Here is a 25,016-nt window from a genome sequence, read left to right as displayed (position 1 = left end):
ACATGCCCTGGTTGACATGACAGAGAGGGAGTCCCCAGCCTTCTTGGCATTACCTGCAGGTAGCTGCTCACCAAACTGCTCATGCTGGAGCTTCGGCTGGGGGGTCTCCATAGGTAAGCAGAAGAGCCAGTGCCCAGGGTCCTCCTGCGGGGCCACAAAACAGACATGCTTGCATCAGAGCAGGGAACACACACACATACACACACACTCGGGGAGGCCTTGGTTGTCACTAGGCAACCAGGTGGTGGTAGCAGCAGTGCCCTCCCGGGTTCAGTAAGAAGGCAAAATCCAACAATTTCCACCGAAGCACACATTCAGGTTGGTCGTAGCAGCTGGACCCCGCTGTTGAAGTCTAAGCATGATGGCTTTGCTCTCACTGCCAAAAAGGAACGAAGTGAACATAGTATTTCCCAGTTTTTAGTTTAAGTTTTCCTAGAACCTTTGATGCCAGCCATAACTTGTCTACCAGGGAGGAACCAACAACAGTCAATCTGGTAAATAAAGGTCACGCTGTGCTTCGGGCCTTGAGGTCACTGCTTTACGTTATGTTACACGAGTAATGTGGCTGGAAGACCTCTTCTGGTTCACACACGACATTTCCCTCACTGCAGAAAGTTCTATTTGATGGCGCTAGTCATTGCAAACGAAACACACTTTTACTTAACGACCAGAATCTTCTCCTTAATCTGCAATTATTGCACTTTAAACCTTGTTAGTCTCCACAACCCAACAACTGCACTTCTCAGTATCTACCTGAAAGACAGTCACATATGTGCATAAGGTGATGTGTGGGGATGCTCCTGGCAGCACCGTCATGGTGGAAAAAGCAGAACCTTTCTAACTCCACATCACTAGAGAAACAGATAAACTGTTACTCACACAATGGAATACTCTATGCCACAGGTTGGCAATCTTTTTTTGTAAAGGGCCAGATAGTGAGTATTTTCGGTTGGCAAGCCTTACGGGCTCTGTCACAATTCAACTCTGCCACTGTAGCATGAAAGCAGCCATAGACAATAGGTAAATGAAGGTGTGTTACACACGGCCCTGTGGGCCGTGGTTTGCCAGCCCTACTCCACATTTATAGAACTCCCTGTACAAACACAGATAAAAATCTCAAAAACAATGTGGAATGAAAAAAGCAACCTGCAAAAGTATAGCCTTCTCATGATTCAATCAATGTAGCAAATTAAAAAAATATATATATAATACAACTATACATACGTAATATTTACAGGCAACGTAGTGAAACACAAAAATATTTGGGAATGACATGCATTAACTACAGGGTTGTAATTACTTCTAGGAAGGGAGAAAAGGAGAAAGGATGGCCGTGGGGTGGGGCTTTATTGGGATCTATAATATTTTATTTCTTTAAAAAAAAAGGTATCAGACATAACAAAAAAAATCCCACAAGAACCAGCTTGAAGGGACTTTGGCCAAATATAAGGCACCTTAAGGTTTAAAATAATTACAGGGACAGAATATAACCTATTGAATAAAATAAGAATCCATGAGTCAATACTGCTATAAATGAATAAGTAGATGGGGAAGAAGGAAAAGATCTTCCTTACAATAGAATGCCAACTACTAGTGTAGAAGGAATGATGGAGTCAGAAAATCACTCTGGTAACCATGATAGTAACTGATTCAGGAAAGATTTACCAGATGCTAAAACTAACAGGAGGGAGATTTAAAAGAAACAGGATAAAAACCTAGTCTCAGGCTTCCCTGGTGGCGCAGTGGTTGAGAGTCCGCCTGCCGATGCAGGGGACACGGGTTCGTGCCCCGGTCCGGGAAGATCCCACATGCCGCGGAGCGGCTGGGCCCGTGAGCCGTGGCCGCTGAGCCTGTGCGTCCGGAGCCTGTGCTCCGCAACGGGAGAGGCCGCAACAGTGAGAGGCCCGCGTACCCGCAAAAAAAAAAAACAACAAAAAACCTAGTTTCAAAATGTCTTCCCATAAGATACATATAAATTACAGAGAAACAGGAACTTTAGGAGAAACCTGGCTAACACCACCTTAACCAAATGATCATGGTTAACCTTGCAAGTAATGAAACAAACCAACATCCTGTGTCTCTGGGTACAACGTGCTGAGGACACAACACCTCGGGTATTTCTGCCAAAAATGCTTAATCTGAATCCAATAATGAGAAAACACTAGACAAACTCAAATTAAGGAACATTTTACAAAATAACTGGCCTGTACTTTTCAAAAATGTCTGTGCAAAGAGGAGAAACTGTTCCAAATGAACAAGGACTAGGGAGACCCAACAATTCACTGACATGTGATCCTGGATTATAAAAGACATGTCTGGTGTAATTCTTAAAATTTGAACACAGTCTGTAGATTAGACAACAGTATTGTATCAATGTTCTGTGATTTTAACAATTGAACTGAGGTTATATAGATGTCCCTGACTTTAGGAAAGGATGTCCCTGATTTTAGGAAATACACGATGAAGTACTTAGGAGTAAAGGGGAATCAGGTCTGTAACTTATTCTCAAATGATGCAGGAAATAAACCAACATGTTTACATAAAGATAAAGAACGATAAGAAATTCCCTGGCGGTCCAGTGGTTAAGCCTCCACGCATCCACTGCAGGAGGCGCAGGTTCAATCCCTGGTGGGGGAACTAAGATCCCACATGCCACGTGGCACGGCCGGAAAAAAAAAAAAAAAAGAGAGAGAGAGAGAGAAAGAATGATTAAAACGTTTGTGGTAAAATACTGATAACTGAGGAATCAAAGTGAATGAGTACTGTGTACTATTTTTACAACTTTTCTGTAAGTCTGAAATGATTTTAAAATTGAACAGTTCTAAAAATGACATAAAGTAAATATGGCAAAAATGTTAGCTCTTAAATCCTGGTGGTTGGCAAATGGGTTCCATTATAGTCAGTACTTTTTCCTCCATAGAAAGAAGTCCCTAATAAGAAATACAAAACTTGGAAAAAAAACCAAAACAAAACACCACCTTATTAACAGAAAGCAAAACAAACCAAAGAATGCTGGACTTGAGTTTAACTCAAGTCTAGTACCCTGGCCCTGGCCCTGCTGCCTGCCAGCTGTGTGAATCTAGGCAAGTCCCTCCACTCTCTGAGCCTGTTTCCTCAGCACCTTGCTCCTGGAATGGTTGTGAGGATGCAGTTAGACAGTGTGTGAGTGCCGTACTGGTGTAGGAAAAGAAAACACAGCAGAGCAACCTTTCCAGCAACCCTTACGTGGACGAGCCTTCGCTCCCTCTCTTACTGGCCTCCACGATAACTGTATCTATGAGAACATATTGGGGAAAAGCCCACTTGCTCCCCCCTTGCTCCCACACCAAGCCCCTTAACACATCTGAAAACCTTGGGTTTCACATATGCGTCTCCACTGACTCATGCCACCTGGCCAGTTAGGTTAGTTTAAGGTTGGAGCCTCCAGATGCTATCGCTAGTCACGATTCAACCAAGTCTGTAAAATTAGCAAGGATAAGAGTTGCAAAGCTACAGGTAATTTACTGCATGAGCAAAACTGCTTTGAGTAGACTGGTGGCAAGCTTCAAAACTTCAAACATCTCTTTCTGCTCTTCTCAATCAAGCAATTAATTCTTCAAGGTACCTGGCAAACGTCGGCCAGGCAGCATCCAGGTCATAGCCCCTCGATGCCAGGTCAAACTGGATGTCAGTCAGCTCGTAGAGTTGGCCCACGATGTCAGAGCTCAGCTTTGGCTTCAGAAAGGGGCTCCTTGCGTAGTACCAGTCACTGCAGGGAAACATAAAAAGGGGTCAAGTACAGGAGTACATAAAGAAAGGCAAGAAATCAGTCCTCCCAGTAAGGCTCTGCCTCATCAAATTCCAACTCAGATTACTAAATTAATTAAAGACAGACACATACACATACACCCCAATTTGATTTTCACTGTAGGAGCACATAACTCTCAAATAAGTTTGCTCTTCTTCAGGGAAATTACTGAAATGAATTATATGCTTATTTATTATTTATATCATACCTATTTCCAAATGAATGAGAGAAACCTTAAATCTGAATTACTGTCCAAGAAAAGGCAGTTGTAGGGGAAAGAACACTTTTTTTTTTTTTTTTTTTTTGCGGTACGCGGGCCTCTCACTGCTGTGGCCTCTCCCGTTGCGGAGCACAGGCTCCGGACGCGCAGGCTCAGCGGCCACGGCTCACGGGCCCAGCGCTCCGCGGCACGTGGGATCTTCCCAGTCCAAGGCACGAACCCATGTCCCCTGCATCGGCAGGCGGACTCTCAACCACTGCGCCATCAGGGAAGCCCCAGAACACTTCTTTTTTCAAAGAAAATCTTGTCTTCTGTCCCCTCCAGAGAACTCAATACAGGACACTGAACTCACTGCTAATTTCTGTCCAGACACCAACATAAAAGCCAAGGAACAAAACATCTCCATTTGGAAGTGGTAGTTGTTTCACTTCACGTGAAGCAATAAGAATTAAAAAGACAACACTGGGCTTCCCTGGTGGTGCAGTGGTTGGGAGTCCGCCTGCCGATGCAGGGGATGCGGGTTCGTGCCCCGGTCCGGGAGGATCCCGCATGCCGCGGGGAGGCTGGGCCCGTGAGCCGTGGCCGCTGGGCCTGTGCGTCCAGAGCCTGTGCTCCGCGGCGGGAGAGGCCGCGGCAGTGAGAGGCCCGCGTACCGCAAAAAAAAGCAAAAACAAAAAGACAACACTGATGAGTTTAATGAGCTACTCGGCTGAACTGGGATACACTGGGAGTCAAGCTGTTTATGACAGTTTTCACCAAACATCACAACAAAATACCTTCAAATCAAATGTGCAGAGGTTCTCAACTCACATGCATTCACAAAGGCTGGCACATGCAAGAGCAATACACATTTATGCAAATCAATCTTAAAGGTGACAAAATGAAACAAAATATTCCCCCCCAATGGTCTTCCTTTAATTCAGAAGTATTTCTTTTAATTAACTGGAAGAACACTCCAGAGGTAGAGGGGAGGCAGAGCTGGAAAAGGGGTGCCGGGCGAGCCGAAGAGGTTCAGCTGATTGGCAGCTGATATGCGGCTCCTAATCTGACACCCTCTCCCCACCTTACACGCTCAAGCCCACCTCTCCCTCCTCCTTCACCTCCTGCTGAGGCTTCAGCACTAGGGGCACAAAGGCTCCCAATCTGGTCACTCGTCACAATCTCCAGGGAGCCCAGACCCATGGGGCGGGTGCTGGCTCAGTGTCTCAGGTGAGGCCCCAGGCTTGTTGGTGTTAAAAACCCCACAGGTGATTCTGATGAGAGGCCAAGGCTGCAACCCACTGGTCCAGGGTGACCAGTGGGGTCTGCCCATTAGTGCCAGCACCAAGGACCTGCCATCCACCAGAGGAAACTACCTGGCATTAGGAGTTCAGAGACCTAGACCCAAGCTCCTGCTTTCTGCCTCAGCATCAGTGGGGCCCAGAGAGGCATTTGGCCTCTCTGAGCCTCACTTTCCTCACCTGTGAAAGCTCAGTGCTACCGCCCAATGTGCGCCAAGGACTGTGGTAGGGAAGGGGAGAGGAGGATGACAGGGGGAGGTCCCTGCTTGTGCCAGGGTGTGACACAGACAGGCACTGCTGCTGTGGTTGTCATTATTATTGTTTAGTTTATCACATTTATTTGAGGTCTTCTGAACTTGTTTCAGAGATGTTATACACTTTAATACATGCTGAAAAGTGCTGAAGAACTGTTCACTGCAAAAACAATAATTTAAAAAGAAAAATATACATAATCCTATCCTTTATCAAATCATGTTCTCATATACTTTTTTTTAAATAGATCTTTATTGGAGTATAACTGCTTCACAATACTGTTAGTTTCTGTTGCACAACAAAGCGAACTTCCACATGTCCCCATATCCCCTTTCTCTTGAGCCTCCCTCCCATCCTCCCTATCCCACCCCTCTAGGGACATCGCAAAGCACGGAGCCGATCTCCCTGTGCTAGGCTGCTGCTTCCCACCAGACAACTATTTTACATTCGATAGTGTATATATGTCGATGCTACTCTCACTTCGCCCCAGCTTCACCTCCCACCCCACGTCCTCAAGTCCATTTTCTATGTCTACCTCTTTATTCCTGCCCTGCAACTAGGTTCATCAGTACTTTTTTTTTTAAGATTCCATATATATGCATTAGCATACGGTATTTGTTTTTCTCTTTCTGACTTACTTCACTCTGTATGACAGACTCTAGGTCCATCCACCTCACTACAAATAACTCAATTTTGTTTCTTTTTATGGCTGAGAAATATCCATTGTATATATGTGCCACATCTTCTTTATCTATTCATCTGTTGATGGACATTTAGGTTGGTTCCAAGTCCTGGCTATCGTAAATAGTGCTGCAATGAACACTGTGGTACATGTCTCTTGGAATTATGGTTTTCTCAGGGTATATGCCCAGTAGTGGCATTGCTGGGTCATATGGTAGTTCTATTTTCAGTTTTTTAAGGAACCTCCATACTGTTTTCCGTAGTGGTTATATCAATTTACATTCCCACCAACAGTGCAGGAGGGTTCCCTTTTCACCACACCCTTTCCAGCATTTATTGTTTCTAGATTTTTTGATAATGGCCATTCTAACCGGCATGAGGGGATATCTCATTGTAGTTTTGATTTGCATTTCTCTAATAATTAGTGATGTTGAGCATCTTTTCATGCGCCTGTTGGCCATCTGTATGTCTTCCTTGGTGAAATGTCTATTTAGGTCTTCTGCCCATTTTTGGATTGGGTTGTTTGTTTTTTTGATACAGAGCTCCATGAGCTGTTTGTATATTTTGGAGATTAATCCTTTGTCCATTGTTTCATTTGCAAATATTTTCTCCCATTCTGAGGGTTGTCTCTTCGTCTTGTTTATGGTTTCCTTTGCTGTGCAAAACCTTTGAAGTTTCATTAGGTCCCATTTGTTTATTTTTGTTTTTATTTCCATTACTCTAGGAGGTGGGTCAAAAACGATCTTGCTGTGGTTTATGTCAACAAGTGTTTTTCCTATGCTTTCCTCTAAGAGTTTTATAGTGTCTGGTCTTACATTTAAGTCTTTAATCCATTTGGAGTTTATTCTTGTGTATGGTGTTAGGGAGTGTTCTAATTTCATTCTTTTACATGTAGCTGCCCAGTTTTCTCAGCACCACTTATTGAAGAGGCTGCCTTTTCTCCATTGTATGTTCTTGCCTCCTTTGTCATAAATTAGGTGCCCATATGTGTGTGGGTTTATCTCTGGGCTTTCTATCCTGTACCATTGATCTATATTTCTGTTTCTGTGCCAGTACCACACTGTCTTGATTACTGTAGCTTTGTGGTATAGCTTGAAGTCAGGGAGCCTGATTCCTCCAGCTCCATTTTTCTTTCTCAAGATTGCTTTGGCTATTCGGGGTCTTTTGTGTTTCCATACGAATTGTAAAATTTTTTGTTCTAATTCTGTGAAGAATGCCACTGGTAGTTTGATAGGGATGGCATTGAATCTGTAGATTGCTTTGGGTAGTATAGTCATTTTCACAATATTGATTCTTCCAATCCAAGAACATGGTATATTCCATCTGTTTGTCATCTTTGACTTCTTTCACCACTGCTTTATAGTTTTCTGAGTACAAGTCTTTTGCCTCCTTAGGCAGGATTTTTCCTAGGTACTTTATTCTTTTTGTTGCAATGGTAAAATGGGAGTGTTTCCTTAATTTCTCTTTCGGATTTTTCATTGTTGGTGTATAGGAATGCCAGAGATTTCTGTGCATTAATTTTGTATCCTGCAACCCTATGAAATTCATTGATTAGTTCTAGTAGCTTTCTGGTGGCACCTTTAGGATTTTCTATGTTTAGTATCATGTCATTGGCAAACAGTGACAGTTTTACTACTTCTTTTCCAATTAGGATTCCTTTTATTTCTTTTTCTTCTCTGATTGCTGTGGCTAGGACTTCCAAAACTATGTTGAATAACAGTGGTGAGAATGGACATCCTTGTCTTGTTCCTGATCTTAGAGGAAATGCTTTCAGTTTTTCACCATTGAGCATGATGCTTGCTGTGGGTTTGTCATATATGGCCCTTATTATGTTGAGGTAGGTTCCCTTTATGCCCATTTTCTGGAGGGTTTTTATCGTAAATGAGTGTTGAATTTTGTCAAAAGCTTCTTCTGCATCTATTGAGATGATCATATGGTTTTTATTCCTTGATTTGTTAATGTGGTGTATCACAGTGACTGGTTTGTGTATACTGAAGAATCCTTGCATCCCTGGGATAAATCCCACTTGATTGTGGTGTATGATCTTTTTAATGTGCTGTTGGATTCTGTTTCCTAGTATTTTGTTCAAGATTTTTGCATCTATGTTCATCAGTGATATTGGTCTATAATTTTTTTTTTTGTGATATCTTTTTCTGGTTTTGCTATCAGGGTGATGGTGGCTTCATAGAATGAATTTGGGAGTGTTTCTCCCTCTGCAATTTTTTGGAAGAGTTTGAGAAGGATCAGTGTTAGCTCTTTTCTAAATGTTTGATAGCATTTGCCTGTGAAACCATCTGGTCCTGGACCTTTGTTTGTTGGAAGATTTTTAATTACGGTTTCAATTTCATTACTTGTGATAGGTCTGTTTATATTTTCTAATTCTTCCTGGTTCAGTCTTGGAAGGTTATACCTTTCTAAGAATTTGTCCATTTCTTCATGGTTGTCCATTTTATTGGCATATAGTTGTTTCTGGTAGTCTCTTATAATCTTTTGTATTTCTGCAGTGCCCGTTGTGATTTCTCCTTTTTCATTTTTAATTTTATTGCTCTGCGTCCTCTCCCTTTTTTTCTTGATGAGTCTGGCTAAGGGTTTATCAATTTTGTTTATCTTCTCAAAGAACCAGCTTTTACTTTTAGTGATCTTTGCTATTGTTTTCTTTGTTTCTATTTCACTTATTTCTGCTCTGATCTTTATGATTTCCTTCCTTCTACTGACTTTGGGTTTTCTTTGTTCTTCTTTCTCTGGCTGTTTTAAGTGTAGGGTTAGATTGTTTATTTGAGATTTTTCTTGTTTCTTGAGGTGACATTGTATTGCTATAAACTTCCCTCTTAGAACGGCTTTTGCTGCATCCCATAGGTTTTGGGTCATTGTGTTTTCTTTCTCATTTGTTTCTATGTATTTTTTAATTTCTTCTTTGACTTCTTCAGCGATCTCTTGGATATTTAGCACTGCACTGTTCAGCCTCCATGTATTTGTGTTTTTTACAGTTTTTTTTCCTGTAATTCACTTCCAAAATCATAGCATTGTGGTCAGAAAAGATGCTTGATATGATTTCAATTTTCTTAAATTTTCTGAGGCTCCATTTCTGACCCAAGATGTGATCTATCCTGGAGAATGTTCTATGTGCACTTGAGAAGAAAGTGTATTCTGCCACTTTTGGGTGGAATGTTCTATAAATATCAATTAGATCTATCTGGTCTATTATGTCATTTAAAGCTTATGTTTCCTTATTTATTTTCTGTCTGGATGATCTGTCCATTGGTGGAAGTGGGGTGTTAAAGCCCCCTACTATTATTGTGCTACTGTTGATTTCTCCTTTCATGGTTTTTAGCATTTGCCTTATGTATTGAGGTGCTCCTATGTTGGGTGCATAAACATTTATAATTGTCATATCTTCTTGGATTGATGCCTTGATCATTATGCTGTGTCCTTCCTTGTCTCTTGTAACATTCTTTACTTTAAAGTCTATTTTATCTGATATGAGTATTGTTACTCCAGCTTTCTTTTGATTTCCATCTACATGGAATATCTTTTTCCATCCCTTCACTTTCAGTCTGTAAGTCTCCCTAGGTCTGAAGTGGGTCTCTTGTAAACAGCATATATATGGGTCTTGTTTTTGAATCCATTCAGCCAGTCTGTGTCTTCTGGTTGGGGCATTTAATCCATCTACATTCAAGGTCATTATCGATATGTATGTGCCTATTACCATTTTCTTTATTTTTATTTTTATTTTTTTTTGCGTTACGCGGCCCTCTCACTGTTGTGGCCTCTCCCGTTGTGGAGTACAGGTTCCAGACGCGCAGGCTCAGCAGCCATGGCTCACGGGCCTAGCCGCTCCACAGCATGTGGGATCTTCCCAGACCAGGGCACGAACCCGTGTCCCCTGCATCAGCAGGCAGACTCTCAACCACTGCGCCACCAGGGAAGCCCTTGGGTTTGTTTTTGTGGGCCTTTTTCTTCTCTTGTGTTTCCCTGCTTAGAGGACTTTCTTTAGCATTTGTTGTAAAGCTGGTTTGGTGGTGCTGAATTCTCTTAGCTTTTGCTTGTCTGAAAAGCTTTTGACTTTGGCATTGAATCTGAATGTGATCCTTGCTGAGTAGAGTACTGTTGGTTGTAGGTTTTTCTCTTTCATCACTTTAAGTATATCCTGCCACTCCCTTCTGGCTTGCAGAGTTTCTGCTGAAAAATCAGCTGATAACCTTATGGGGACTCCTTTGTATGTTATTTTTTGTTTTTCCCTTGCTGCTTTTAATATTTTTTATTTGAATTTCATTTTTGTTAGTTTTTTTTTTTTTTTTTTTTTTTTTTGCGGTACGCGGGCCTCTCACTGCTGTGGCCTCTCCCGTTGCGGAGCACAGGCTCCAGACGCGCAGGCCCAGCAGCCATGGCTCACGGGCCCAGCCGCTCCGCGGCATGTGGGATCCTCCCGGACCAGGGCGCAAACCCGTGTCCCCTGCATCGGCAGGCGGACTCCCAACCACTGCGCCACCAGGGAAGCCCCATTTTTGTTAGTTTGATTAATATGTGTCTTGGTGTGCTTTTCCTAGGGTTTATCCTGTATGGGACTCTGTGCTTCCTGGACTTGGGTGACTATTTCCTTTCCCATGTTAGGGAAGTTTTCAACTATATTCTCTTCAAATATTTTCTCAGACCCTTTTTGTCTTCTTCTTCTTGGACCCCTATTATTTGAATGTTGGTGCGTTTAGTGTTGTCCCAGAGGTCTCTGTGATTGTCTTCAATTCTTTTCATTCTTTTTTCTTTATTCTGCTCCTCGGCAATTATTTCCACCATTTTGTCTTTCAGCTCACTTATTCATTCTTGTGCCTCAATTATTCTGTTATTGATTCCTTCTAGTGTAATTCAGTTATTGTGTTGTTCATCTCTGTTTGTTCGTTCTTTAGTTCTTCTAGATCTTTGTTAAACACTTCTTGTATTTTCTCAATCCATGCCTCCATTCTATTTCCGAGATTCTGGATCATCTTTACTCTCGTTACTCTGAATTCTTTTTCAGGTAGATTGCCTATTTCCTCTTCATTTATTTGGTCTTGTAGGTTTTTGCCTTGCTCCTTCATTTGTGACATATTTTTTTGCCATCTCATTTTTTTTTTTTAATGAGTGGCATTGTGCTGCTGTCTTACTGGTTGTTTGGCCTGAAGCTTCTAACACTAGGGTTTGTAGGCTATTGGGTAGGGCTGGGTCTTGGTGCTGAGATGAGGAGCTCCGTGAGACCTCACTCCAAAGAATATTCCCTGGGTTCTGAGGTTCTGTTAGTCCAGTGGTTCAGACTTGGAGCTCCCACTGCAGGAGCTTTGGCCCAACCCTGGGCTCGTGAACCAAGATCCCGCAAGCTGCCTGGGGCAGCAGGAAAAGAAACATACAACAATAGCAAAGTAAAAAATAAAATTAGACTAGGAAACTAACAGATATATTAGGAAAAATATAAAAATAAAAATATAGATGAATCAACAACCGTAAGGTACATGAGTACCACAATAGTAAAAAAGAGAAGGGGAAAAAAAAAAAAAAAAACAAATAAAAATTTAAAACGGGGGGAAAAGGCCTTGCCTGTGGAGGGTGGGGCCTAAGCAAGGATGAGGTTTGGGTGGTGGGCGGGGCCAATGCTCAGGACCCACAGGGCTGGAAAACACCCTGGGGGTTGTTGGGGGTGCAGCTTAGGCTCAAGGAACAGAAGGGGCCCAGGCATGCTCCCCACCCCTGGTCTCAGAGGGCAGGGGACCTACCTGGGAGCCCAGCGGGCTTCTTGGACGCCCAGCGGTCTTCCTGGACTCAAGTTGGCAGGGCAAATGCCCTCTGCCCCTCCTGGGTGGTCCCTCCCGCCTGCCTCTCCTGATCTCCCCGGCCTCAGGGGCACTGATCCTGTCTGGCCTCCACTTCTCCTCCCCCTTCAGTCCCCCTACTGGTTCACTCTGGGGTTTCCTCCCATCTCATTGGGCATCAGAGTCCCCCACCAGCGGCTGGCAGGCACCCTAGTTGTGGGGAGACGCTAACTCTGCGTCTTCCCACACCACCCTCTTGACTCCGCCTCCTCATGTTCTCATATACTTTCTAATTCTTTTATATATTTTTTTGTAATTTCATTGTTGCCATTAGGATAGATAAGATTTGCATTCTTTTTCATTGATTATTATATTGTTATTTTCCTTGTTGCTATATAGACTTCCTTATTGCAATTTTATTTATTTATTTATTTGGCAGGCAAAGAGTGAGTTTATTAGCATAGGAAACTTGTGAGAGATACAAGTGGGCAAGCAAGGCAGCGCAGCAGCCCCAAGAACAGAGTAGGGTACATTTTTATAATCAAAGAAAAGGTGGGGAGGGGAGACCACCTCTTCCTCACTCTTGGGCAGCTACCAAGGCTTACATAATTAGTTCCTCCTTTAACCCTATACAGTCTAACCTGGACAGTCATGGCGCTACTTAAATCATATGTATATTAGCAAAAGGGTGGTAACATATACTAAAATATGGTAATTCAGATCACGTTTTGGTATACCTTATTGCAATTTTAAATGATGCCTTGCTATGTCATTTAAAATAATTTGCTGTAATTTTTAAAAATAAATTCATTTATTTATTTATTATTTTTTCTTTTTGGTTGTACTGTGTCTTTGTTGCTGCACGCGGCTTTCTCGAGTTGCGGCAAGTGGAGGCTACTCTTCGTTGTGGTGCACGGACTTCTCATTGCAGTGGCTTCTCTTGTTGTGGAGCACGGGCTCTACGCATGCAGGCTTCAGTAGTTGTGGATCGTGAGCTCTAGAACGCAGGCTCAGTAGTTGTGGCGCACGGGCTTAGTTGCTCCGCGGCGTGTGGGATCTTCCAGGACAAGGGCTCGAACCCGTGTCCCCTGAATTGGCAGACAGATTCTTAACCACTGTGCCACCAGGGAAGTTCTAATTTGCTGTAATTTAACAGCCTCCCATCATTGGACATTGATGGTTTCCATCTTGTGTACTGTAAGTAGCATCACCATTTTTTTTTAAATTGAAGTCTAGTTGATTTACAATATTGTGTTAGTTTCAGGTGTACTAATCAGCAAAGTGATTTGGTTACACATATACATGTACATATCTATATTTCTTTTTTTTATTCTTTTCCATTATAGCTTATTATAAGATATTGAATATAGTTCCCTGTGCTATACAGTAAATCTCTGTTTATTTTACATATGGTAGTGTGCATCTGTTAATCCCATACTCCCAATTTATTCCTCTCCCCACTTCCCCCTTTGGTAACCATAAGTTTGTTTTCTATGTCTGTGAGTCTGTTTCTGTTTCATAAATACGTTCATTCATACTGTTTTTTAGATTCCACATATAAGTGACATCATATGATATTTGTCTTTCTCTGTCTGACTTATAAGTTGTATTGTTATTATTAATGAGGGGACTTTGGGTCATTTCTGAATGGTGTGGGTAAAGCCCAGCACTGTCATGTATTTACCTGGTCACTTTGGTGTTCATGAAGCACTGCTGTAAGGTGTCGGCCAACCTCTGGTGCACCAAGGAGTAGCGAATAAATGCTCTTCCCTTTCCCAGAGATGTTCGGAGCTGGAAAATGTAGATAAAATAGAAATGAAGAGCTGTTAGCCTAACTCCAAATACAGGCCTCACGGATGGCTGACAAAAGCAGAAACAAAACAGGGCAGAAAATGTCACCCAATCCTACCCTACACATAACCTTCACTTATGTCCCTCAAAGAACACAAAACATTTGAGAATGTCACCCCACAAAGGGAGGCCTAAAGTGGGTGGACGTCTTGCTGGCCTCCGTCTGAGAATAATCTGTAGACTCCAGCAAATGTGTCAAGGAAGATACAGTCACAAAAGGATCAAATATCTACTGTGGATTCTACTGGAATGTCATTCTTCCTCCTCTGCTCCATCAGAATCCCTGGGTTTAGAGTCAGAGATGAAACAGTCTGACTTAATTTGGAGTATTTAGAAAACAGGCTGGAGATAAATGAAGGGCTTCTCATACCAGAAGTATACTTGAAGAGGAAGAGATGGTCTCAAGTTTAGCTAATGCCTGGGCTTATTTTTGAAGTTTTGGGAGAAGAGATGCAGGGGAAGGGCCTAAGGGGCTTGGCTGGAGCCCATGTGGAAGGGGGAAGAGAGAGGAGGGCAAAAGGCAGAGGAGTGTTTGGGGACCTGTGACGGATGTATAACTGCCTCCTCTGTGTCCTCGTGGAACCACCACTAAAATCCACATATCTGTCAACGCTTTCCTGGTTGGATTTATTTTCAGCTATACCAACTCACTGCATTTAGTCAGAAGGTGCCCGGGGGGTGAGGGCAGGGGTGTTTCTAGGTGGCACAGTTACATTGAAGTAATGAAAAATGGGTGTGGTTCTGTTTCAGGAAGTCTGAGGTGGACGGAGGGTCCAGGTGCAGGCCTGTCTTCAAAACCTCTCCCCACAGTGCCAAAACATGGCTTCTAAAGAGGTTTCTGGAAGCTTGTTGTGATGGTGGTGGGGTATGCTGGTCACAGACTCTGGCCCTAGTAGCCAGGATGGACCATGGGCCATGTAGATCTGATCAAATTAGGATTCATGCCCCCAATGTTTCAGCCCCAGAAGCTCAAGATAAGTAGGCATGAACTCAAAATCTCTCAAGCTACCACACGCACCTGTTCTGTCAGGTGCTGGCTCTGAGCAGGGTAAGCTAAGACCCATTCCCTCCTCACCTCTTCAAAGGTCAGAAATGTTTACTTGGTGGTTGGGGGAAGGGACGGTAGTGGTTTGACCAAAAGATGGTCCTAATCCTCCATCCTATTAAGAAGCCAGCCATGGTGCTGGAATGAGACAGGAAACATGAGGTATGACCTCAAGCACCAGCACATTCATGATGCTATAAACATCCCGGTACCCAGCACCTTTTAGCTCAGAGCTATATGCCTTCTCATTGCTGATTCGAGGCAATGATACCACAATATGAAGTAGGTTTAAAAAATAAGAAGGTGTGAAACCTCATAAGACATTTATGTAAGAGGCTGTAAGACATTTTTTCCATGTGAGTTTTGTGGGTTTGGGGTATAGCCAGGAGGTCTGGAAATGAAGGTGGGCAGCAGCCTGACGTGGCTTTATAAAAACCACCATGGCACGTCCGTGGGGAGTGTATCAAGACAGGTGCCTAGGGGAGAATCTTGATGACATCCCTATGTCCAAATGCTTTTCCACTGATAAATGAGGTGAGAACAAAGTGTTCAGTGGTGATAACCAGGAGACCCAGGCAGCCGAGAACAGCTGAGCAAGGCATCCTGAAGTGAAGTGTGTTGGTCATACAAATGCACACCCACACATAGGCCCTGCAGAATCTAAAAAGAACCCCACATAACAGCCCATGTCTGTAAGCTCCCAAGGGAAGGGCTTGTCTTTTTGTTTTTATTTATTTTTGGCTGTGATGGGTCTTGGTTGCTGTGCGCAGGCTTTCTCTAGTTGAGGAGAGCGGGGGCTGCTCTTCTTTGTGGTGCGTGGGCTTCTCATTGTGGTGGCTTCTCTTGTTGCGGAGCATGGGCTCTAGGCATGAGGGCTTCAGTAGTTGTGGCTCACAGGCTCAGCTGCTCCACGGCATGCGGGATCTTCTCAGACCAGGGCTCGAACCCATGTCCGCTGCAGTGGCAGGCGGATCCTTAACCACTGCACCACCAGGGATGTCCTGGGGCTTCTCCTTATTAATAAAATGGCCATTGTAACAGCATTTAGAACATTTAATTTTTTGAAGGCAAAGAGTTGAGGCTACATTTTAAATCAGGCTTATTAACTGAATTGATTATATATGTAAAAGGAGCTATTTTAAAAGGTCTTTTTAGGGACTTCCCTGGTGGTGCAGTGGTTAAGATTCCACCTGTCAATGCAGGGGAGACGGGTTCGAGCCCTGGTCCAGGAAGACCCCACATGCCGTGGAGCAAGTAAGCCCATGCGCCACAACTACTGAGCCTGTGCTCTAGAGCCTGCCAGCCACAACTACTGAGCCCACGTGCCACAACTACTGAAGCCCACACGCCTAGAGCCCATGCTCTGCAACAAGAGAAGCCAACACAATGAGAAGCTCACGCACTGCAACGAAGAGTAGTCCCCGCTCGCCGCAAATAGAGAAAGCCCGCGCACAGCAAAGAAGACCCAACAGAGCCAAAAATAAAATAAATAAATTTATTATTTTCTTTAAAAAAGGTCTTTTTAAACATCCTTTGGGGAAGGGAACAGTAGTAGTTCCCTTATACAGCAAATGAATATACTTCATAGCCTTGTTGGGTTTTTTTTGTTTTTGAACTTTTTGAGATCACGGGTCCACTTTCATTATCCACTTTCTTAATTTTTGTTAGCATCTAATCAGAACTCATTGCACTATACCGAGAAGTGATACAACACTTAATCATGCACCTGAGTGTCCCACCAGGCAAGATCTCACAGGACGTATCTGTGCTACCTGGACATTAAACCAACTCCTCTGAGCCAGGATCTTTCCTCATTTTCTCAGCTGTCAGAAGGTACAGCTGGTGGAAAATGCCCAACCCTCAGTGTCCACGTGTCTAACACTATCATTCACTATAAGGAGAAACCCACCTGGCTCCAGCTGGCACGGCCAGGGAGTTCTTCCCAGAGAACCTGACCCTGTGGCCTTTGCGGAAGGCTGGCCAAGGAGCATGTCTGCCGATTTCAAATGGACCTTAGACTTATTCATGAGATACTGGAAAGAAAGATGAAATATACAAACCCTTTAGGCCTCCTGCCTCAAATCTAGGGGATTACTTGCTCCTTAATGTGCAATGTGCTTCACTCCCAGATGGACTAGGCTGGTGTGTGTGTGTGTGTGTGTGTGTGTGTGTGTGTGAGAGAGAGAGAGAGAGACAGAGAGACAGAGAGACAGAGACAGAGACAGAGACAGAGAGACAGAGTATGCGTGTTGTTGATCTGGAGTTTTGTAAAACAGCAAAGCCATGGCATTCTGCTCTTGAGGGGCTCAGAACTTAATGTGGGAAGCTGCTTAGTTGTCTCTCAAGATCCCACATCACTCTCTTCATTTTAAATCCAAGTTTCCTGGGCAAATCATAGGGAAAGTAGCCTAGCAAACTCTAAGAATTTTACCTAAGAAACCGATTCTTTTAAAAAAGGTAAAGGTGTCCTAGGCTGTACACCTCTCGGGGGCACCATGAGCAGACCACAATGTGAGCAGCCCACCCTGTTAGGTTACATTTGGGTTGGGGTCTAATAAAGTCAGGACTGAGCCACTCCTCGGCTTGGTAAACGCTTGCCTAGGTGGCTTCCCGGAGCTCTCAGTGGGCACTGCATATACCTGGACTGGATTTCTTTACTTCCTTCCTACACGTAAACCCTCACTTCCTCACTTGGCTGTTTGCAGCAAAGGTCTCTGCGAGAGAGGTTTAAGGCAGGCAAGGGTAAGAGGTGAGGTCCCTGGCTGCTCTGCTTACCTCCGAAATAGACTTGACGAATCGGATCCCGTCATTGGCTCCTTTCACCTTGGCCAGGCAGGCACAGAAGTAATCCCAGTAGTCCTTCTTGTTGCCCAGGAGGGTGGCCTTCTCTTTCTGATCAAACTGGGCAGGGAAAGGAGAGTGAGGAGGTCCAAACCCACTGCTATTTATCCCACCATTTAAACGATGAATAATGACAGCTTCTTAGTTGCCTGGCACTGGGCAAGGCCCTTGAATGGCATTATTTTTATTTACTGGTGAATGAGGGGGTTTTCGCCCTCAATTTACAGGTGAGGAAACTGAGGCTAGGAGAGGTTAAGTAACTAGCTCAAGGTCATACAACTAGTGAGGTTCAGGAATAACAGGCGCCCAAAGGGACCTCTGTGCATAGAGTTGGGTGGAAGACACCAAAGGTGCTATTAAGACATGGTAAAGAAACTCAAATGAAAAGTTTTAAGGGTAACATGAAGAGTGTTAACGATGTCTTGACATAGGGAAATGTGTTAGTGACATTTTATCCGTTACTCAACTCAAGTTTCAATACTGTTTTAATATACATAGAATAAATCCAAATAAATGTCAGCCATGAGCCATTTCAAATCCAAAACCAAAATGGGCTGAAATAAAAAAAGCGCCCTATTAATACTTTCATAATGTAAAACAAGAGAACCAGTTGAAAAGGCATGTGACCAAAAAAGAGGGGATATATGTATACATACAGCTGATTCACTTTGCTGTACAGAAGAAACTAACACAACATTGTAAAGTAACTATACTCTAATAAAAATTAAAGAAAAAAAAAAGGCACATGAAAGGTGAGCCTTCAATACACTGAGACACCTCCTCCAGTGGGCTCTCATCCTATACACGTTGGTGGGAGGTGACATTGCAGACTTATGGTGTTCAAAATGATAGAGGATATCTTCCTATAATGTAATGTTCTATAGCATTTTTTTTGATTATAAAAGATTTGCATACATTGTTAGGACAACTGGATAAAACAAAAAAAAAAAGAAAAGAAAAAATTATAACGCCTACACCATCACCCTAAGATAACTTCTGTTATCATACTGGTCCATTTCCTTCCTGCCTATTGTAGTTGCCTGTATTTTTCCACATCTGCAGAGTTCTCTAGATCTGTGCTTCTTGAACCAAGCAGATATAAGCATTACACTGTAAACATGTTAAAAGAAAACTTCCTGAGCTGACCTCAGAGATCCTGATTCAGCACGTCAAGGTGGGAACCAAGAATGCACTTCTAACCGGTTCCCAGGTGATGCCGATGCTGCTGGTCTACGGACTACACTTAGAGGAGCGAGGCTCTAAAACAGGGGCCTCTGGATAATCTTCAGAGGGTCCGCACACTCCTAGAAAATGTGTGATTGCGTGTGTATGCATGTGTTTGGGGAAAGATTCCATAGCTTTCACCGGACTGCCAAAGGGGTACGTGACTCCCCCAAAGTTAAGATCCCTGCTATACAGAGAGACCTTGTGACCTGCATTAAGATGACCTAAATCTCTGAAGAATGTTCTCGATTCCCAAAACCATCCTGAGCGGCAACATTCTGATTCCCCAGAGGATCACCTTGGAGGCTGGGGACGGCTCTGACCTTCAGTCTAACCAGGAGGGCTCAACGGCTGCACTGAGCTTTCAGAGCTGAGTCCTGAATGTTGATGAAGAAGCCAAGAGGGAGACAAGAGACAATAGAGCAGAAATCAACACATGACAGGAGTCACTTACTTGAAGGAGATACTCAAGTTTATATGAAAACTTATGCAAGCTGGTGCTGTCATCTGTGACGGGTTCCCCTGCTTCCTTAAATTCTCTGCTTAGTTCTGTCACAGCATCTTTAAGACAACAAACAGGAGCATGTCACCAGATGGAGACTGGCCTCAGAGAGAGCAGCGGGATGGCCCCAGGGAGCAGCAGGCCTGAGTGGCCCATGACGGCAAAGCACCATGCACACGTGGAGCACCACATAAACATCCATGGGCGGGAACTCCAAGTCAGAAGGCGCTAGGATGTCCTGAGACCCAAAGGTACTTCACAACAGCTCACTGACTGGGCACATTTCTTGGTCATCCCTGTAGGCCCACCATGTAGGCCTTATCATTTGCGAGTAGTATTTCGTCAAAAATGTCTGCTGTGTGGATAAATCATACAGCAGTCCCCTAATACTGACTTCCTGAGAGCTTTATCCTCTACTCCAGCCATGTTTCTTGTTCTTCACTGTAACCCCACTGCTCGGTACAGTTAAGTCCAGGTTTCCAGAGGACCCAGAATATGCAGAGGTCATGACGACAATGCCAAGAATGACACCACCACCTGCTTCTGTTAACTGAGTCCTGGCTAGGCACCAGGCCTCTGCATGTTTTTCTCATTCAATAGAGCATTGTGAGGCAGGAATTGCTTTATTTCAACAAATCTAAGATGCAACTGATTTTAAGATGATCCCAAATCCAGAGCTGTTAAAATGTGAAAAAAACGTAAATGCACGGTAGAATTGATGAAGGCTGGCATTATCATCCCCACTTTACAGACGAGGAACTCACGGAGAGGTCAGAGTCAAAGATCACGGGTGGCAAACAGCGGAGCTGAAATGAGAACGCTGGTTTTCTCAGGGGCTCTCTGACCCCAGAGCTCACCTCTTAACTTCTAAGACGATTTACCTCCCAGTGTAGAAAAAGAGGAAAAACCCCTTTGACTCTCACTCACAGCCCTGCCGTGGGACAGAGGGACTGTCAGAAGTTGCATTTGGTTTAGACACTGAGAAAAATGTCCCCAGCCGAGATGGCTGGGACATGCTGCACAAAGCTACCTCCTCTGACAATTCTTGAAAGAAAAGGAACCCCTAGCCACTGCTCTCAAACACCACGGTTAGAAAGCAGACCTGCCAGGACTGAAGCTGAGCCTGAGCTGCTAAAAGTTAATCAACACTGACCCCTCAAGCAAAGGTCAGCAAATGGCAAAGACATGTTCTTGGGACTGAGTCTCACAACAAGTGACTGTGGTCTGGTGTGTCCTACTAGAAGTGTCTGCTGTGGCGGCACTGACAGCAGGCAGCCAGGGACCAGGAAAGACACACAGCCTTCCTCCCCCACCCTCAGGCTGGGGTAAAGCTCATAACCTGACCTGGGAACTCCTGAAATTTTGAAAGAAGGAGCCTTGGATGTGGAATATGAAATTTCCAGCTCTAATCTCTGATAATTACCAACAGATGAAAAGGAAGGGTCTTGAGAAAGTGTGGTGCCTTTTAAAAATTCCCACCAAAGTGCTCTGAGGGCTGGGTACAGGACATTGAGATGGCCTTGGGATGTGGGGCATGACAGACGAGGATAGCACACGGGGTGGGAAAGGGCAACTGAACAAATTCTGATGCCTGTCCTCCTCCCTGGATCAGGAGCTCTGCCATGGGCTCCTCTCTTCCCTCCAATAAGGACCTCTGGGTCCCAGAGTCATCCTTGAGAACCAGAGACTAAAACAGAGAGAAGATGGCTTACTTTGTGGAGAAACCTCTGAAGACCAGGGGCAAACTCAGATTTGCAGGGACTGTCATTTTACTTTCTGTGTGTATGTGTGTGCATGTGTGTGTGTGTGTATATATAGATTTAAAAAGAAAAAAGCCATCTCCCACATTTTAGCTGGATGTAGACTGGTGTGGTTAAGAGCACAGACCCTGGCACCAGGTGTGTGTGCAAACCCAGGCTCTGCCTGACTGGATGTGTGACCGTAGGCAAGTCACTTAACCTCTCTGTGCCTGTTTCCACATCTGCAAAATGGGAATAATAATGGTCCCTGCCTCACAGGACCAAACATGAGGACTCAATGAGCTATTATTATCTGTGAGACTCGTGCCTGGCACACATGAAATGCCATGAAGGCCCAAAACACTACATAAACAGGAGATACGCCTGAGACAGTGATTTTTATCTCATCGCTATTTGCCTTCACAATGAAGACTGTTGTGGCCTCCACTAGCCTGGGTATGAGAGACTGCAGTCGGTTATCACTGGGTCTGAGCAGTTAGGAACCTGCGCCTTGAGTCTGTCAGGAGAGTGTCACTGGGGTCCCCATGACACGGAGAAAGGAGTCAGCTTCAGACTGCGTTGTAGCAAATGTGCTGGTGCTCCAGAGAGGCTTACAAGACCTGCCCTGGTGATCCATGAGGGACGGAAAACTTGCCAAAATTCTCCCCTTGGGACGTCACCTGAAAGGGTGAACCTGGGCCCTGGACTCCACAGCCAGTACAGCACACAGCGGGTTCCTCCCGAGCCTGCTCTCTGCACGCGCACCCCCACCTGCCTTGCCTTTGTCCAGTGAGCCAAGGCCCACAAGTCACTCTCACTGGGCAACGTTGAACTCAGGGAAGTCTGGGAGGCAGCAGGCCCAGAACTGGAGTGAGTCCCACCCGGAACCAGGTGGAAGAGCAAAACAAGCAAGATGGGTGTCTCGTCTTCCTGCTTAGAAGGAGGCAGAATATCTCTGCAAATGAGCCAATTCCGCCGTCTCCCAGAGACTCACAATTCAAAGACTTAACGGGTGGTTTGAAAACACAAACACACACACACAGAAATCAGACCCAGACCCAGAAAGAGGTATTTGATTTTGTTTACAAAGTGCCTTTACAGTGCCTGAGAGGAGGGCCAGGCAAGGTCTCCCGGCCTTAACAGGGCGGACATCTGAGCCCCAAATATTTCAATATGATGTGTCCCGAGGGCTCTGATTACTCTCGGTGTAAACACAGATCACAGGGCTAATTTCAGCTGGCAACAGCAAAAGCACAGTCACAGCTCTCTCAACACCAAGCCCGGTGTGCCCTGCAGCCAAGCCGTACCTTGCAAATCGTGGATGATTCTCTGCAGCTGGCTCTCCACGCTGGTGGACGCCATGGTAACCGTGACCGTCAGGGGCCGCCTTTCCCGGCTGTGGGCCTCCTGCCTGGGGCTGCTCAGCAGTGGTCAGACTCCGAGGTGGCACCTGCACAGGAAGGAGGCCGTGGAGGAGGCGGTCACAGACACAATTTAAAGACAGTAGTAGAGGCACACTGCTCTGGGCACAAAGTCGCCCCATCTGGGCATCTTCCCTCAATGGGAAGGGCTTGACCTTTCTGTGTGGGCCTCGCTCTGTGGGCATTCTCTGATACACTTATGTTCAGACACAGGGACCTGGTTGGGAGCTTCAAAAGAAACAAGATCAACTAAATAGCATGACCTATTCTTTCTGAGCTCCCCTCCTAGTCTGCCCTTAGGCAGGCCTGCTGCACTTTCCACCTTTAAAAACTCTTCCCAGTGGCTCCCCCCATCCCCCTACACCAAGGCCAGAACTAGTCCAACCCCGCTCACTGACCTGCTAAGCCTAAGGTGCCACCACACCAAATCTGCCGTCTCCTCCAGGTCGGGCCCTCTCCCCTCCCCAGGCAGCGGTGGAGGCCTGAGGCTGAGGACACATACCCTAAGGGCTTCCGGACCAAGGAGAGCCTGGCTTGCCTCTCAGGGAGGTCTGCAGCCTCCAGCCACCAGAGTCCTGCTCAGCTTGGGAGGGCAGACACCAGGGGCCGTCAGGGGCCTGTGCAGCCCTCAGGACCAGTCAAGGGCAGTCTCTATTTTAAGCTCGGTTACAGTTCTCTCACGGCTGGTGAGTCCCAAGTTACCATCGCTACTTGGGCAGCTGCTGAAGTGATTTAAGGACACAGGGGTGGCTGGAGACCAACAAAGAGGAGGAGATACGAGCAGCATCGGAAGGAGGTCTGGACACGCACTTGGACACCACCATATTCTCCTTTCAGAACCTCTGACCCTTTCCTTAGATGTCCGCTGCAAAGGCGTAACATTTGCTGGCAAAAGCAGTTGGCAAGACTAGAGGTGGCCTTAGTAGCCACCCCTAGACGAGGGCCTGCTGCGCACTGGGCCTGTTAGGTGCTTTACACACTCACTCATTTTAATTCTCAGCAGCACCCTGGGAGACAGATAGCGTACAAGGGAGAAACTGGCATACAGAGAAGCTGTGTAACTTGTCTAAGGCCCCGGGCCAGTAGGGAGGGGAATCGTGATGTGAACTCTGGTCAGTCTGAATTCAACCCCTTTGGCTCTACAACGGAGCCACTGTCACCACAGCAAATGTCAACCACTTCCACTGGCTTCTAGGAACTGCCCTGAACTCCAGCGCCTCTCAAATGTGCCACCGCCTTGAGTGTTTCAAACATGAACTGGTCCTCACTCTCTCACCACGCTCTTCGCCTTACTGCTCTAGGAGACAAGGCAAGAAGATCCAGGGGGAGAAATGGTCGCCAACCTCAAGTTCCTCCAAATATTTACACAAGCATTCCAGGTCAGCCTGAGGCCTGGGGAGGGCCTGTCATGGTGCAGATATGCCAAGGCCTGTTTTTAACTCACAAGCCAGTGCATCTGTGAGTCAGTGAAAACAAGGCCCAAAGAGGGCTTCTCCAGCCTAGGAGGAACTAGACAGGTACATACCTGTACCACGCTCCCAGTAATTCGTGACGTGGAGCGCCAGAGAGTCAGGGCATCCACAAAGACTCCGCCCAAGCCCCTAGCAAGCGCTGGCACCTGCCATCACAGACACCAAACCGAGGGTGGGTGTGATTTACCAGAAGCCAGCCTGCCCATCCCTGGGCGGCTCTCTAGGTCAGCTGCTGAACACAGAGCCTGAGCAGGGACCAGCCAGGGCCCTAGACAGCAGGAGCCCAGGATGGGCCAGACTTCTGCAGGGGCTCTGCTGCCTGGGCAGACACTTGGTTCCTCCCCCAGTGAGGAGGAGAGGACCAAGGATCATCACTGTCAATGCACAGCTGTCCCGGCACCACACTGTCAAGTGCAGCCTGGGGATACTGGGGCAACAAGGCACCATCCAGCCCTGGAGGAGCTCGACTGTGCATCAAGAAGACAGACAGAAAAGCATCCAGATATGCGGATATGGCAGAAGAGGTCCATGCAGAGACATGAATAAAAAGTTACGGGTATTCAGCAAAGAGAGGGAATGAACCAGGGATACACGCGACAAATGATATTTGCCTAGTGAAAGAAGCCAGACTGAAAAGCTACCTACTTTATGATTCCATCTGCATCCTGTTCTTACAAAGGCAAAACACCAGGGGGGAAATCAGATCCATGGGTGCCAGGAGCTGGGCGGGAAGCGAGGGTTTGACTACGAGAGAGTATGCAGAAATTTTGGTGGGCAACTCTACTCTGTGTCGTGATTATGGTGTTGGTTACATGCCTGTATATATCTGATGAACATATATTTGTCAGAACTCACATACTGTACATCTTATCTCAGCAAACAAAAGAGCAGCACCGGTATGAATTTAGCAAGATGCAATGGGAC

The 25,016-nt window shown here is 45.3% G+C and overlaps 1 protein-coding gene across 3 annotated transcripts in view; it reads right to left on the bottom strand.

The window, feature by feature from the left end:
* FYCO1 (FYVE and coiled-coil domain autophagy adaptor 1) overlaps positions 1–25,016 on the bottom strand; it is a 114,105-nt gene that overhangs the window by 54,349 nt on the left and 34,740 nt on the right. For all 3 annotated transcript variants that reach the window (XM_032649030.1, XM_032649033.1, XM_032649032.1), the window contains exons 2-7: positions 22,507–22,649; positions 19,413–19,519; positions 17,669–17,794; positions 13,682–13,788; positions 3,605–3,748; positions 54–144 (exon numbers count right to left, since the gene is read on the bottom strand). In XM_032649030.1, the coding sequence (XP_032504921.1) occupies positions 54–144; positions 3,605–3,748; positions 13,682–13,788; positions 17,669–17,794; positions 19,413–19,519; positions 22,507–22,561 (630 nt within the window). In that variant the 5' untranslated portion in view covers positions 22,562–22,649. The remainder of the gene's footprint in view (positions 1–53; positions 145–3,604; positions 3,749–13,681; positions 13,789–17,668; positions 17,795–19,412; positions 19,520–22,506; positions 22,650–25,016) is intronic.

The sequence above is a fragment of the Phocoena sinus genome, chromosome 11, assembly GCF_008692025.1.
Source record: "Phocoena sinus isolate mPhoSin1 chromosome 11, mPhoSin1.pri, whole genome shotgun sequence".
Lineage (NCBI taxonomy): Eukaryota > Metazoa > Chordata > Mammalia > Artiodactyla > Phocoenidae > Phocoena > Phocoena sinus.
This window is presented reverse-complemented; position numbering and strand designations above follow the sequence as displayed.